Source organism: Bos grunniens, chromosome 19 (assembly GCF_055505025.1).
Source record: "Bos grunniens cultivar Pamir isolate PY7600 chromosome 19, Bosgru_T2T1.0, whole genome shotgun sequence".
Taxonomy (NCBI): Eukaryota; Metazoa; Chordata; class Mammalia; order Artiodactyla; family Bovidae; genus Bos; species Bos grunniens.
In genome coordinates, this window is record NC_141183.1 from 21,329,961 (window position 1) to 21,346,200 (window position 16,240).

A 16,240-nucleotide genomic window follows, 5' to 3' on the forward strand; every position below is an offset into this window, starting at 1 on the left:
TATAGTTTTTCCAGTGGTCATGTATGGATGTGAGAGTTGGACTGTGAAGAAAGCTGAGTGCCGAAGAATTGATGCTTTTGAACTGTGGTGTTGGAGAAGACTCTTGAGAGTCCCTTGGACTGCAAGGAGATCCAACCAGTCCATTCTGAAGGAGATCAGTCCTGGGATTTCTTTGGAAGGAATGATGCTAAAGCTGAAACTCCAGTACTTTGGCCACCTCATGCGAAGATTTGACTCATTGGAAAACACTCAGATGCTGGGAAGGATTGGGGGCAGGAGGAGAAGGGGACGACAGTGGATGAGATGGCTGGATGGCATCACTGACTCGATGGACGTGAGTCTGGGTGAACTCTGGGAGTTGGTGACGGACAGGGAGGCCTGGCGTGCTGTGATTCATGGGGTCGCAAAGAATCGGACATGACTGAGTGACTGAACTGAACTGAACTGAAGGCCAGAAAAGGAGTACCTTCACAGGAGGTGTTTTCTTTAGCTGTGGAGAGGTAGTCCTTCTCCAAGATGGGTGCTATTTGGGGAGATTCTGAGTAGGGGTGGAGCTCATTCCATGTAGGAGTGGAAGGCTCTCTATGACCAACAGGAGAGAGGAGCTGAGGAAATGCTGTTTCAAAAAGATGCCTGTGAGGGAAGGGACCAGAAACTGACATCATCAGGGATCACTTTGTTCAGGCATGGCCAACAAGTGTATTGGGGGGAGAAGGATTTGGCCAGGTTTTTGTGTACAGCAATGTGGTAGCATTGTTACAGTGTGACCCCAGCGCCTGGCAGGAACACAGACATGTGGTCTGTTTGCACACTGCGCTGACCCTTTCACCTGAGCTGCTCAGCGCATGATCCTCCTTCCTGGAGCTAGACAGCTGTTAGGGTCAGGGAGCAGCTCGAGAGACCTAGAGGACTGGGATGGACATAGGAAAGCTCCAGGATGTCTCAGCAGTAAATCTATGTCTTGGTTTCTAGGACTGTCTGATTTTAAAAATTCTGTCCCACAAGTTCACCAATACCTGTCAGACCGGGTGTCCCAGTTTTTGATTTGGAAAATGCACTCTGTTTCCCCGGTAATGGAGAAGGGGAAGGCAGCAGTTCATTCATTCCTCTAGTCTAAGCGTGAGATAGTGGGGGCGGGGCGGGGAGCCCGAGCAGCAGAGATGGCCCCAGCCTTGCGCTAGAATCTCTCATTGAATTCTCTGCTCTGTGCGCCCAGGTGAGTGGATGAGTGGTGGTGACTGACGCGAGGTGGTGATTGACCCCTCCTAGCCCCACCTGCTCACGCGGTCCTCCGCCCTATCCCATTTACAGTGGGAGGTCTCATCTATCTCTGCTCTCGGCCTCGCTCCACCAGCTTAAGGAAGAGAGTCCACGTGCAAATGGGCAAGCAGTCTTGCAAAAAGCAGGTCTAAGCAACTGGGTTCGATGTGGCCGATTTCAAGCTGCCAGGATACGGACGTCAGTTTCTCCCAAAGCGAGATGGGAAGGAGACTCTGGGTCCCCAAGGCTGCGATACAGCCCATTCGGCCAACACCCCAGCCCCCACTCCCCAACACCCCATCGCAGCGGCTCTAGGCCCACCTCCTAAGCGATCAGGCCATGGCCCCCAGCCTCGTAAGCTCCCCTCCCAGCGTAGCCCGGCCCATCTCCCCACCGGAGGCCCCGCCCCCGACCCCTCCCTGGCTTGGCAGGCTCCGGAGAGGCGGTGCCCGCCAGCCGTCCGGGGCAGACGCACCAGCGGGACTACAAGTCCCAGCAAACCCTGGGGCCTGGCCTCGGGGGCGGGGCTATATCAGGCAGCGAATTGGGAGGAGGTCTGGCGCTCAGGCTAGGGAATGCGTGTGGCCAATGGCCGGGCGGCTCGCGCTGTGTGCCGATGGGGGCGGGGAGAAGCCCGCCAGCGCCCGGACAAAAGCCAGGTCTCCGGCGGCTGCGGGAGGCTGGAGCGCTCCTAGCAGTGGGCGGTGACTTGGGTTCTGTAGACTGAACGCCGCGCATAGACTTTCTCGGAGAGGTGAGTGGCCGACGGCTGTTTTCGCGAGATGGACCCCACCTGGTCCAGGAGCTTCCTGCTTCCCTCCCCCAACCCGGAACCGCCTCCTTCGAAGCCAGCTTGGGGCTCACGCGCGCTCCCTGCACCTGCTTGGAGTTTTGGGGGTCTTAGTTTTAGGTTAGCCTTCGCTGGGATCCCGGCCGGTGGCCTCGTGTCGCCCTCCCCTCCCCCGCCCCAACTCCTCCACATTCTAGTTCCCGGAGTTTGCACAAGGCTGGCCGCCGTTGTTGCCTGCCTTCCCTCCGCCGTATTACATCGCCCCTAACTGGCTCCCCTCATCCCCACCCCGGGACTAGTCGCCGGGCCTCATCGGGCTTTCTGTGGCCACCTCTTGCCCCGATCTGGGTCCCTCCACCCCGGCCATCGGATGCCCGGCAAAGGAGGTAGAGCGGTGGCTAGTCTCCCCACTCCTACTCCTCACCAGTCGGTTCAGGCCCTCCCTTTTAGTTCTGTGGAGAGTCGACTGAGCCCCGCGCCAAAGTGGAAGGAGCGAGCAGGGCGCGCAGCCGCCGAAGACCACACTTGGCAGGGCCAACCCAGGCCTCGCCACGAGGAACTATCCTTGGATGGGCGGTGCAGGGAGGACTCTCCTAGCTCTGGGGGTGCCGTCAGGCCCAGCCGCTAAGCGACAGATGGCCGGGGTGCCCGTCTCTCTCCCCACCCTTGGCGTTGATGCCGAGCTTGGCCGAGACAGGGTCCTCCAGGGGCTGGAAGATGCTGCCGCCACCCTGCTGTCGGGATTGGCAGAGGGCCAGTCCCAGCGCCTCCTGCCCTCTCCAACCTTGGCGGATATCAAGGAGTTCTACCATTAGGTGGTCCTCCGGAGTCTGCCTGGGCAGAGGATTTTGCGGGGGGAAGCAGTGCATAGCACAGTTTGGTCAACCAGCCCACTCCTCTCTTCACCCATTAACTTTGCACTGTTTCAGCCAGCTCAGATCATTGGATTTCTGACATTCTGAAATGTTGGGTGAAGGACACCTGGTAGACCCAGCTGCCCAGAGGGGTGTTTTCACTTCTTAAAGAGCTACTGCTGCTTTTTTTTTTTTTTTTAATATTTAAAGAGCTTCTTAAACAGCTTGGAAAATGATCATGGGAACAGCTCTTGAGCTCAGCTGGGTGGTAGGTGTCTCCACTCCCATTCTGCATTATGTTTGCTGCAGTAGGGGACCCTCAGAATTTTGTCCCTCTCTTTACTCCAGGGATTGCCTGGCCTTTCCAAAAAAAAAAAAAAAAAACACCACTCCTGTGGATACTAACCTTAAAATAAGTGCTCTTTGTCCTCCTCACAGAGACCCTACATAGCATCCCCAGTGGTTCCTCTCCACGGGCTGTGTCCCAGGGGTACAGTCCTGGGGAACAAACTCCTTTCATTCAGCCTTCCCTGTGGGCTACTTCTGCCCTCCGTGGCTGCTGTGGATGAACTCAATTCTGGGTCACTTATCCTGTCTGCAGAAAAGACCCCATTCAGCTCAGAAGGGCCCTCCTTTCGATTGAGAGAATGTGTGTGTGTGTGTGTGTGTGTGTGTGTGTATGTGTGTGTGTGTGTGTGTGTGTGTGTGTGTGTTCAGGTCCCCTGGCATGATTTTCCCCAAATTTACCTAGGTAACAGTTCCTGGGACCCCAAAGTGGACCCCTTGGATCTTAGCTCTGCCCTGAAATCATCTCTGACCAGTCTGACAGCATATTCAGTTATTCAGTTACTGGGGAGGCAGCCCAAGACTCTGCAGTGGTGTGTGTGTGTGTTGTGTTCCCAGCCCAGACTGGTTTACACTTTAAGTCCCTTTGTCACTTGAGCCAGCGTTCTTAGCTATGGGTCTCTGGGCTGTCAGATCATGGTCACAGGTCACCATCTTGAAGGGATAAGCGAAACTGGGTATGTGTACATTTTTCTGGGCTTTTCTTCTGGTGCTCGAAAGAGTCTGACCTCAAATAGGTTAAGATCCACCACCTTCAAGAGACTCCCCCGAATGATTAAACTTGTGATTTCTCTCTACCCAGTCTACTCCCTGGCTTTGTGAGCCTTCTTACCCTGTCTTGATAAATATGCAGAGGCCAGATTCTTTCCCTGTCTTTTTACTCTGTCCTGTAAATTCTCTGTCTTGGCCTTGAGAGGGCCTGCCCCATCTATGCCAAAGTGCTCTGATGGCCAGTCTGTGTTTTGGTGAGCTGGCAGAGCTTTTCTATCTTGTGCCATTCCCCTGTTGTCAGCTCTCCCATCCCTCTCCTGAGCACCAGAGATGAGTTCTTGGATTTGAGATCTGAACTAAGGCTCAAGGAAATTGTGATTTTTTTTCAGCTGCAGAAGGTCCCTTTTCTCATCCAGGTTCTTTCCAAAGTTGGGTCTTTGTATGGGGGTAGGGGGCGGTCGTTGTTCTGGGAGTGTCTCTCTGCTGGAGAGGCTTAGCCGGGGTTGGGGGGGCGGGGGCGGGGCGTCCTTTCTCTTGGAATTTGTGATTAGCTTGTGAGCGACTGAACTGAACTGAACTGAACTGATGTGTCCTAACCACTAAGAGTGGTCGGCGGCTGCTCTCTCCTTTATCTGCTTGATCTGCCCTGGGTTGCATTCTGTTTGGGAGAGGGTAGGGGCACATTTATGTACCCATCTGATTTCAGGACCAGTTTTTCTGGTCTGAGTCAAGAAGGTTGGGAAATGGAGCTGGAGTGGGTGGGGGATGGAGGGGTATGGGGGAGTGGGGCTGATTGAGGCGTCTCCTTTGGAAACTCATATTGAGAAGGAGCCGGAAGTCATCCCAGGGGAAGGCAAGAAACGGGAACGTTTCCTCTGAGCCCCTTCCCAGCTACCCGCCTTTGGGCCAGACACCACACTGAATGCACCCTTTGTGCCTTGCTGGAGGATAGCTGGGAGGCTCAGCCAGCCAGTCAAGCCAGGATTAGAACCTGAAGCCCAGCCTGGAGAATTGGAAAGGAGGTGCAGAGTGGCCCCGGAAACTCTGGCCTTCCCTGAGCTAGAAATGGAGACACCAACCTTCCTGAGTATGTAAAGCAGCCAGCCCTTCAGCTCCACCCTCCTTTATTTACACTTGGCTTTTCTCTCCCAGTAAATTCAACAACCTCAATTCTGAATCTTTGTGAGATAGGAGTGACTTTTCCTGATCTGGCCAAGCTCTTGTCAGGAATGACTTAGTTTCCTTTCCCTTCCTGTCTCCCCACCCTTTATCTCCCCAAATTGCTCCAGGCACTACCCCAAGGGAGAAGGGGTGTGTCAGGACAAAGTGACAGGGAGGGAAGGTGAAGTTGTCATCACAGATCCTTCTGTGAGGTGAATGGGGGAAATGGCCTGGCTCCTGGACAAGTGGTCTTTTCTGTCAGGCTGACTGTGGGATTTTCTAGGGACCAGGAGTGAGAGGGTTTGAGTTCAAATCTCAGGACCCCTGCATATTAATTAGGCTTCTTGGGCAAGTTGCCTTAACTCCTCTGAGCTTTTATTCCTCATCTAAGAAATAGGGCTGTAGGAACTTCCCTGGCGGTCCAGTGGTTAAGAATCTGTGCTTCCACTGCGGAGGGCATGGGTTTGATCCCTGGTTGGGGAACTAAGGTCGTGCGTGCCACGTGGTGTGGCCAAAAATAAAAATAAGAAATAGGACTCTCAATCTCCATGCACCTCCTAGGGCTCACCTACATGTGACCCAGGATGGCTTCTGCCTCTGTTCCCCTAGTTCTGGCTCGGTTAGAAATGACCAGTATGGGTGGTTCCCAGAGAGGACTCTGTTTTGCTCTAAATGAGTAGCTGGATGACTCAGTGGGGTGGGTGGGATGCACTGAAGGTCACAGTTCCCCGCCCTGTGTCAGCTCTGAACTTGGGTGGGAGTCTGGTGTCCTGGGAGAAATGGGCTTTGACATAGCTCTTCCTCTTCACTCCTGGGGGGCTTGGTCCTGTGTGAGGCTAAATAGACTTGTTTACCCAACCTTTGGGCTGGTGATGTGTGTGAGTGTGTGAAATGAGTGAGTGAGTGTGTTGGAGACCAGACATGGAGGAGGGGTAGGGCCAGTCTTACACTATTTAACTGTGTTCCCCGCAGGTCACAGAACTAGAGGGTGCATTTCAGGGTCTTTGTGCCCATCTCGGGTGGGACAGGCACTCAGGTTTGGGTCACATGCCTGCTATTATGGTCTCCCCATCCAGCTTTCTTTGCTCCAGGGTGAATGTTCGTGAATGTGCTCTTGGGTGAGCTAGTTTGCCTAGAGAGTAGAGGCCACGAGTCCCCGGGGAGGTAACTGCCATCTTTGTTTTTCTCCTCTGTCCTCACCATCATTTCCTAATCCGCACTGTCTGTGGTCAGTGCTGTTTGAGATCTCCCTTCCATCCTTCCTTCTGGGGCAGCCCTCTTCTCCCTCTGGAGAAGCGCTGAGATCAGGTTTTATGGTCTGGGGGCAGCTGGGTGGGGGTCTGTCCTGCTGGAGAAGATAGCACCTCCATCTCCCCGTACCCTTTGACCAGCCCCTCTCTCCCCAACAGGTAGTGCAGGGCCTTCTGTAACCATGTCGGCCAAGGCGATTTCTGAGCAGACAGGCAAAGAGCTCCTCTACAAGTACATCTGCACCACCTCGGCCATCCAGAACCGCTTCAAGTATGCCCGGGTCACCCCTGACACAGACTGGGCCCGCCTGTTGCAGGACCACCCGTGGCTGCTCAGCCAGGTGAGCCCACCCCGCCCCCCCACCCCACCCCTCCTCCAGGCCCAGATGTCCCCTCAGAACAAGTGATGGCAGATGGCCTGCCTGGGTGGGCAGGGTGCAGGGGGCTGAGCGCGTTTTGTGTTCAGCCCTGTGTGCCGCATGCTGAGGTGCTGAGCCTGGACTGGAACTGGACAACTGAAGTCCGGATAGCGGCTCTCTGGTTATTAACCATGTGGCCTGGGGCAAGCCATTTCACCTCTCTTGAGTTTAAGGACTAGTAATAATGCCTGGAAAGTCTTTAGTCTGCTGCCTGGCATTTGGTAAATGCTCAGTAAAAAGCACCGGCTCCATCAGGAATATGTCAGGGCCATGAGGAAATGTGATGCTGTACTTTGTGTAGATGGCTGATAGAATCCACCCAGAGTAGGGGATCCTCTCTGTAGATCCATTTAGATGTCTCTGGCAGGTCCCAGAGAACTAGGACCAGTGAGGGGGGTGAGTGGGAGGGTGTTCAGGGATGCAATTTTCCTTCCTCTATGAGGCAGCCCAAACCCCAAACCACAACGGGAGTTGGTGAACTTCCTGGTACTGGAGGTATGTGAGCAGTGGCTAGGGGCTGCTTGTAGATCTTGTAAATGGAGTTCAAGTACAGGGATAGGGTTGACCAGATGTCTTCTATGGTGCTTTGTCACCCTAGGGCTCTGTCTTTCTAGTCTTTCTTTTTGGAATGTGGGTGCCAATCCATATTCTGAGATGTTGAATGAAGCTAAGATACCACATAGGGAGGGTAGGGAATCCTTTACTCATTCAGCAGCTATTCAATGAGCACCTACTCTGTGCCAGACCCTATCCTGAGCCACGACAGCTCTAGATTCCCAGTTGTCAAAGATGTTGGCTGGGATAGGTGAAGGAAGCTTCTGGGAGCTGACCTTGAAGATGGGTGGAATTTACCTTGGGGGTGGGGTGAATTGGAAGCCACCCAGGGTATCCTGTGCTTTGGGGCCCTAGACTATTAACTCTTAATTTTCCCCTCTCCTTCTTTGCTCTAAATACAGACCCCTCTTGGAGATTCCCTGGTGGTCCGGGGGTTAGGACTCCAGGCTCTCAATGCCAAGAGCCTGGGTTCAATTCCTGGTTGGAGAACTAGATCCCACAAGCCACATGGCTCAGCCAAAACACAAAACAAGCAAACCAACTCTCTTGTTCCAGAGCTTGGTGGTCAAGCCAGACCAGCTGATCAAACGGCGTGGAAAGCTGGGCCTAGTTGGGGTCAACCTCACTCTGGATGGAGTCAAGTCCTGGCTGAAGCCACGCCTGGGACAGGAAGCTACAGTGAGTCTGGGTGTAGGGTTGGGGTGGATGTGCTGTGGGAACAGAAGCAAACATGGTTGCTTTCAGATCTGCAGCCCTATGGATCACCCCCATGACTGGTCCGATTGCAGCCTGGGGAGGACAGGAGCCCTGCAGAGCTGGTTTATGTAGTAGGGCCAGTTGGATGCTCATTCCGAGCTCCCCTAACAGGGAATGGTGAGATGTGCTGTACAAGTAGAAGTATTACAGGCACTTCTGTGGTGGTCCAGTGGTTAAGAATCTGCCTTCCAATGCAGGGGATGAAGGTTCTATCTCTGGTCGGGGAAGTAAGATCCCATGTGCTGCAGGGAAGCTGAGCCTCAGGAACCCGAGCCAGGCCGAAATAGTCTGTTCCTTTAACAACAGTTCCCAGACCTACTCTGGGAACTCCTTTCTTTTCAATTACCAGAACGGGTAGGGTAGCTCACCATGACCTGCATACATAAGAGGCACAATAAAGAAAAAAAAAAAAACTCGAAGGGAGATGCAGAATCATTTAGGCAGAAACCATCTTGGGCCAAGAATCTAGGAGGAGACAATTAAGGAGACAATTAATCCTGAAGAGTCAATTCAGTTCTTGTCTTCTCCCAGCTTGTTGATTAATTTCAACTCTGTAGGTGAGAGTTGAAGCGAAATATGGCTTAGGAAGGCTAAGCGATGCCCAGAAATAAAATTGCATTTCTTTTTCTTCTCCCCAAGGGAGCTGGAGAACTGAAGGGAGGGAGTGGACCAAGGCTTGGCTTAAGCCGGGGAGGATGTGCTGTCCACACCTGGCTTTGTCCCATCTGGGGTGACTGTGGATCAGGGTTGAGCTGTTCTCTAACTCGATCTCCCCAGAGTAGGATGAAGGTGGTGATGGAGCCATCTTCCTTTTTACCCGGGCTTCCTTAAATCAGTTCTTCTTGTTTAATTTCCTGTTTCTGGCTCTCCTGGATAAAGAGGGATCCCTGAAGTTATACACGGGCTTGGGGGTGGAGGGATCTTGACCTTCATGCCCCCAGGCCTTTGGGGAGAGGACAGCAGGGTTGGGGGGCTGAGCAGTGTCCCCAGGGAGGTCCTCATGCTTCCTTCTTAGCTGGCTTTTGTCAGGGGGTGGGGGGAAACGCTGGGGACATCTGAGCTGGCAGCAGTGTCAGCCCGGGCAGGAGCGGCTCATTACCTCTGATGGATCACTGTCTGGTCCCTGACTCAGCAATGACGCACTCATGGGCGGGCGGGGGCTTCGGGACACACGGGGAGGGCGGGTGAGGACTGTCTTGCCTTGGCTGCCGCCAGGGACCCACTCAAACTGATTAGCTCTGCAGGCCTGTTGTCCTCAGCGGGGAAAGTCTGTGCAGAAAAGTTTTCCCTGTCGAGCTCCATTCTCTCTCCCTTCCCCAGCCATTCCTTGCGCCTGCGACCGGGTCTCCCTCCCTGAGCTCTGGGATCGATAACCTTGATTTGTCCGAGCACGTGATCTGTGGAACAGCAGAGGGGTAGAGGCTCCAGATCGCTGCTTTTGGGGGGCGGGGCCACATTACAGCTCATTTGTCACCCTCCAGAGGAGGTGGAAAAGAAGATGTGAGACATTTTAGAAGTGTCAAAGTGTGGCTGGCACAAGGGCAGTGGGTGGAAGAGGGGGTCTCATGAAGACTTCTTTAATGTAAGAGTCTGTGACCCCATTGCCCTAGTTTCTGGAAAGATCTCTTTCTGGCAGGTGGTGTGACAGTAGTGCTGGGGCCCCACCTCTGATGGACGATTGAGGTGGAAGGAGCAGAGGGTCATCCCTCCTCTTGCCCCTCGAGCAAGGCGTGCCATCCGCCTGAGCTGTATTTCCTTCAATCTCCATAGGTTGGCAAGGCCACAGGCTTCCTCAAGAACTTCCTGATCGAACCCTTCGTCCCCCACACTCAGGTATGTGTGAGGTGGCTCCCAGCTGGGTCTTTGCCCTCTGGGAGCATTGTGCCTGTTGATCCTAAAATGATGAAAGGAGAAATCAAGCTGCTGGAGAAAAGTCAGAGCAACCAAAGTCTCTGAAGCTGTGCTTTTAGGGTCTGAGGGTGCTGCAGAGCGGGGAGTTCAGAGATGAGGGGAAGGGCTTAGTTTGCGGCAGAAAGGAACCAGCACTGGTAACAGAGGGGACTTCCCAGTGCTGGAGTGAGCAGGACTTGAAGGGAGGACCTTTACCCCGGAGCAGGTCACATTGGCCCAGTCTGGACTGTCAGCCAGCAAGGCAGTGGCCTCTTGTCCTTGAGGTCTCACCCAGTAGGAGGTGTCTGTGGGATTTTAGAAATGATACTACTGGGGCTGGGCCCCTCACCCATATTTTGCCCTCTTCCCTCGTAAGGAGGAAGAGTTCTATGTCTGCATCTATGCTACCCGAGAAGGGGACTATGTCCTGTTCCACCACGAGGGTGGGGTGGACGTGGGCGACGTGGATGCTAAAGCCCAGAAACTACTTGTCGGCGTCGATGAGAAGCTGAATCCTGAGGACATCAAGAAACACCTGCTGGTCCACGCCCCCGAAGACAAGAAAGAGTTGAGTGAGAGGGATGGCAGGGTGGTGGTGGTATAGGAACGGGGAAGGCCGACAGCTCTGGGTACAGGGGGCAAGCGGAGTGGTCTTCCCTGTCTGGGCACCGGCTACCCCGCCCCAGCCTTTGGCTGGAAGATGGGGAGCAGCCAGCAGTCCCAGCCCCTCCCTGCCCCCAGGAGGAATGCGGGGGCAGTGGGGAGGCTGGCTCAGACTGAAATGTCTGTCAGCATCCCTCACCTCCTTGCCCCTGTCTGTCTGGTGTGGGCCCCCCTCCTGCTCCATGCCTGACAACCTCTTTCCGCCTCAGTGGCTGAAGAGTGACATCCGGGGAGCAGGGTTTGGCGAGCAGAGGGAGGGTCAGCAGAGCGGTTGCTGGGGAGTGGAGCTGTCAATAGCAGTGAGAGATGCTGCTGAGTCTGCTCCCTCGTGGACTGACAGTCCCTCTCTGCCTCCCCCTCTAGAATTCTGGCCAGCTTTATCTCCGGCCTCTTCAATTTCTATGAGGATCTGTACTTCACCTACCTCGAGATCAACCCCCTTGGTAACTATCTCTGCTGGGGTGGGCCCACACCCCCACTTGCAGAGGGCACCACACCCCCGCTTGCAGAGGGCAGTGCAGACAGGTGTGTAGGGGCAGAGGGATTCCCCAGGCTCCTGTTTCTGAGCTCTCAGGAGGCCATGATCATCCTTCTGTTTCACCAACTCCAATTTCTTCTGTGATGGGGAAGTCCTGGTTATGGTTTGATTCTGCTCTGTGGCTCTTCCCGCCAGTAGATCAGGCTGTTCTCCCGGGAGCTGGGCTGCCGCTGTGTCTGCCTGACCAGTCAGGCCCTCCCTTCCTCTTGGTGCCTCAGAGGCCCCCTTCCCCTCCACCCGCTCCAGGAGTTAGTCAATCATTGACCCGCCACAGTTGGAAACACCTTGGCGAAGGCTCTCGGGTTTGCAAGAGGCAGGTGGTGTGGGCTGGCTCTGGCCAGAGCTTCTGAGGTCAGACTCCTGATTCAGATTCCAGCTGGGGGATGTAGCCCCTCTCATGGACCAGATGGCTCTGTGCTAACTAAATTAGCTCAGTGGCCCTGGGTAAAGGGAAGTGGACTCCAGCGAGGCAGCAATAAATGAATTCTGCTGGTGGGGGGCCCGGTGCACCCACAGCTCCCCTTCTTCCCACTTCTCTCTGGACCCTAAGAGACCCTGGGGTGCCCACCCAGGGGCCTTAGACGTTGTGCTTGAAACACTCTTTTTGTTTTTAAATAGCAGAGTTGTGGATGGGTGAATGGGTAATGTTTTAAAATTGCCATGGCAGCTAAAACAGGGTTCTGCCCTAGTACCTACAGATCAGGGAGTGGGGATGGTCTTGTAGAATTTGTTTTTCCTTGAATGAGGGAAAAGCTGTGTCTCCATAAGAACCAATCTGGTTTCTTGTTGAGCTGGAGAGTCGTGAGGCCTGGGGGCCTCACGGGGGTGGGTGTGGGAAAGCCTGGAGGGGGTTGGAGGTGGACGGTCGCCTCTGCTGAGACCCATGTCCGATCGCCTCTTCTTTTCTTAAAGTCGTGACCAAAGATGGTGTCTACGTCCTTGACTTGGCCGCCAAGGTGGATGCCACTGCCGACTACATCTGCAAAGTGAAGTGGGGTGACATAGAGTTCCCACCCCCCTTCGGACGGGAGGCTTACCCAGAGGTAAGGCTGCTGTGGGGAGGAGACTGAGAGTGAGGGGGGCCCGGCCGGGGTGACTAATCTCAGATGAGCATTCCCCCCACCCCCTTGTGAGCTATATATTTGGCAGGAAAGGAAGGTCGAGCCATTTAATTTTCTTAAAACCCCAAAGGAGGTGGGGGTGGGAGAGAGCCAAGCCTCTGAATCCTGGCCAGAAATCCTTTTAGACTCCTCTCTCAATCAACCTCCCTGGGCTCGTAACTTGATTTGTTGTTTCTCAGTAATTCCGAGTGGCTCCCCCTGATCTTGTCGTTAGATAGTTGTCTTGGCCACTTGCTGAGAATTTTAATTGCTGCTTCCCACCCCATCTTCTGAGAGGTCCTCACAGCAGGATCAGGCGTGTGTGACAGAACCTAGGCTAGGGGAAGAGTCTGGGCTGGAGGAACGGATGGGGCCTGGCCGGCTGAGGGAGGGTGGCACCTAATGAGTTAGGCAGGGAGATGCTGGGGGTGGGGCCAGGGTAGAAGCAAGTGACTTAGCAGGACTTAAAATGAGAGGGAAAGCCGTTGGAAAGTTTGTTTCCAGGCGGTGACTGGCTGTAGATGGTTTTGGTGCTTACAGACAGCATCCCATTTTGTCCCAGGCCCATGAGGCCCCACACAAACCCTTCTTCCTGACCCTGTGAGAACAACAGAGGCCCTTTTCCTACTGCTCCAGGGGAAAGGGAGGGGGCCTGGGGTCTGCAGCCTGGTGAAGGGGGTGCCCCCAGGGCCCACCTGTTGCTCTCTGGTCCCCAGGAAGCCTACATCGCAGATCTGGACGCCAAAAGTGGGGCAAGCTTGAAGCTGACTTTACTGAATCCCAAGGGGAGAATCTGGACCATGGTGGCCGGAGGGGGTGCCTCTGTCGTGTACAGGTGACCAAAGGGGCTGCTGAGGGGCTGACGGTCGGTCCCCCACGGGCTTCCCACATGTGGCCTGAATCAGCTTGACCCCCCTCTCCGGTACAGAACAGGAACTCTCGGGGCATTCCGGAAACGCCTACCCATGTTGTCTCCAAAACTGTCTTCTTTGCTTCAAAATTAAATTTTTAGTTTTGACTCTTACCATTAGTAATAATGTGCTCCGTGCAAAGGTGCCGCAGATAAGGGAAGTGAACCAGGCCGTGTCCCCACCCCTTGCCCTAGTGTGTCACCACGGTGTGTGTCCTTCCAGCTGTTTTAGCACCTGTGTCAATAGTCACAGGCTTCCCTGGTGGCTCATCGGTAAAGAATCTGCCTGCAATGCAGGAGACTCGTTGATCCCTGGGTCAAGAAAAATCCCGTGGAGAAGGGAATGGATACCTACTCCAGTATTCTTGGCCGGAAAATCCTGTAGACAGAGGAGCCTGGCGGGCTATAGTCCATGAGGTCGCAAAGAGTCGGACACGACTTAGTGCCTAAACAACAGCAGTAGTTATATTTTCACACTTCATAGAGATGTCGTGTAGGGCTGGCAGGGTGCTCCCCTAGGAGGGTCTGATGCAGCACAGTTAACCTTCAGGTATGACTGGTGAGGGGCTTGAGGGTCTGAGGGCCGAGAGGTCGCTTCTAGAGGTGGCCTGGTCTCAAGGCTTCAGGGGTTTCTGTGTGGCCCCCCCAGGCACCAGGCTGCTGCCTTTTGCCAGCACTGACTTCCCTATCTCCCTGGCAGTGACACCATCTGTGACCTGGGGGGTGTCAATGAGCTGGCAAACTACGGGGAGTACTCGGGCGCCCCCAGCGAGCAGCAGACCTATGACTACGCCAAGACGATCCTCTCCCTTATGACCCGCGAGAAGCACCCAGATGGTGAGACATACGGGCTCTTCCTTGGCATGGCCCAGTGTCCTGGGGTGGAAAGAGCTTTGGCTTGGGTGGGAGGCATGAGGTTGTCCCGGTCCTTTGAAACCTGGGGCTCATCGTTTAACTTCTGGACCGAGGTTGCCCTGACTTTGCAGCAGGTAGTGACAGCACCTGTCATTCCAGGGGCTCCAAGCAGGTGAGGAAGGGGTGGATACATGAAGTCCTATGAGCAGGTGCGAGGGAGGTGGCAGCAGAGGTAGTGGTGGCGGCATGCTTTTGCTGACTGCTATAAGTTCAGTTCTTCATGGCCTGCTTACACCTTTATTATTCAGGCTGTGTGGTTCCCAATTTCCCTTTACCACTTGTGCTGTGTTTTGGGACTACAGATACTGATTCCTCTTCTCATGAGCCAGACAGAGAATCCCACCAGGGTGTCCAGAAACCATGCTAGGTTTCTCGATGCCAGCTAGGAACGATGCAGAGATTCTGTGGGTTTGGATTGACTACCTGCTCCGTGGCGTAGGTAAGGGAGGGTTGAGCTGATGAAACTAAGTCAGGAGAGACCAGCTTGCTCCCCACCTCTGCACTGGTATCTCCTAACAATTGGGGGACCTCAGTTGGATTTCTGATATGATGCCTAAGTCTCCCTTTCTAACCCTTTTTTGACTTCTCTCTTGCTCCAAATCCAGGCAAGATCCTCATCATCGGAGGCAGCATCGCAAACTTCACCAACGTGGCTGCCACATTCAAGGTAACCAGCTGCAGGGGAACGTGGTTGGTTGGGGGGAAGCAGGGAAGGGAAGTTTCTGTAAGAAGATTTGGGACAGAAGCAGATCCCCATGAGATACCCAGGCCAGAGTGGGGGTGGTCTTGACCTAGGGATGCAGAAGACTCTGGGATGGATCTCTCTGAAGTTGTGTGTCTCTCTGGACAAGCAGCTGATCCTCTCTGAGCCGTGATTCTGCCATCTACAATGTGGGGAGAAGGTGAATTTCTGCCTTTCCTGTTTCAGTTCTTAAAGAACTGGCTTGATTGACCCCGTTTCCAACCTTCTGTTGTAAGACTGGGTTCTCTGCACCTCCTGGTGTTTTGTCTCCCAGTCATCTGCCCCCTCTCCAAAAGGTTGGCATAATGAAGTGTTTGATGCGCTGGGGTGCAGGGCTTCTGCTTATCTAGTTGGAGGCTAGTCATCCTGGGTCTCTGTACATAGGTCAGGGCCATGGGCACCAGTTTAAAGAAAGTGTGACTGCCAGTAAGAATGAGAGCTCACGTGTCTCCAGACTCCTCCCCTTCAGGGTGGCTGCCTCAGGAGGCCACTTATTATCCCCTACTGTCAGATGCTCAGGGCAGCTGTTCAAAAGAACGTCGGCCATCTGGTAGTTCCACATAAACTTGGAGAATAACATGTAGATTGAGACTTCCCTGGCAGTCCAGTGGCTTACAACTACATCCTCCCAAGGCAAGGAGCCCGGGATCGATCCCTGGTTGGGGAACTAGATCCCCCATGCTGCAATAATGAAGATCAAAGATCCCATGTGCCTCAACTAAGACCTGGCAAAGCAAAAAAAAATCAGAAGTATATGTTATTTAAAAAAAGAAGAATGCGTAAATAAATGTCAGTCTTGGAAGTCTGAGCTATCAAGGAGTAGAGGACAAGGCCTTGCCAGTCTTACCTAAAACAGGTCCCTAATTGGACCTGATTCAACAAATAGATCTGACACAGGTGGATCTCGGCAGCTTTGTTTTAACTTCCAAGCAGTCCTGTCATAAAGGCAGCACCAGTGATAAGGGCGATTATGTCTGGAGCAGGCACCGTGGGTAGAGCTTCGCCGTGAAACGCCACGAATGATGGAATTTAGACTCCATAAGCTTGCCCCCATCTGCTCAGACAAAACTGGTCCACAGCTTCGCCGTGAAATGCCACGAATGATGGAATTTAGGCTCCATAAGCTTGCCCCCATCTGCTCAGACACAACTGGTCCACAGCTGTGCATGTGCCCACGTTTCCAAAGTTATACCCATTGCAACAGCTGTTCCCAAGTCACTTGGAGAAGCTTTTGTAGAACTTTGCCAGTGAAATAGACTTTGTCCTGATAACCCCAACAGCTCATGCATAGGATCTTGGTGTACAGCTTCCCCCAAAATTACAGTTTTAAGAAAACAACAGCTGTTGTTAAGAAAACAACAGCTGTAGATGGGGTGAGAGA

The 16,240-nt window shown here is 53.9% G+C and overlaps 1 protein-coding gene across 6 annotated transcripts in view; it reads left to right on the forward strand.

Moving 5' to 3' along the window:
- Nucleotides 1-1,875: 1,875 nt before the first annotated feature.
- ACLY (ATP citrate lyase) overlaps nt 1,876-16,240 on the forward strand; it is a 46,974-nt gene continuing 32,609 nt past the window's right edge. For 3 of the 6 annotated variants that reach the window (XM_086357700.1, XM_086357702.1, XM_086357704.1), the window contains exons 1-10: nt 1,876-2,014; nt 6,531-6,712; nt 7,901-8,023; nt 9,872-9,934; nt 10,368-10,558; nt 11,018-11,097; nt 12,105-12,235; nt 13,009-13,127; nt 13,903-14,039; nt 14,723-14,784. In XM_086357700.1, coding sequence (XP_086213826.1) covers nt 6,554-6,712; nt 7,901-8,023; nt 9,872-9,934; nt 10,368-10,558; nt 11,018-11,097; nt 12,105-12,235; nt 13,009-13,127; nt 13,903-14,039; nt 14,723-14,784 — 1,065 coding nt within the window. In that variant the 5' untranslated portion in view covers nt 1,876-2,014; nt 6,531-6,553. Of the gene's footprint in view, nt 2,015-6,093; nt 6,286-6,530; nt 6,713-7,900; nt 8,024-9,871; nt 9,935-10,367; nt 10,559-11,017; nt 11,098-12,104; nt 12,236-13,008; nt 13,128-13,902; nt 14,040-14,722; nt 14,785-16,240 lie in introns of those variants that run through there. The other 3 variants (XM_086357701.1, XM_086357705.1, XM_086357703.1) reach the window with 2 other exon arrangements.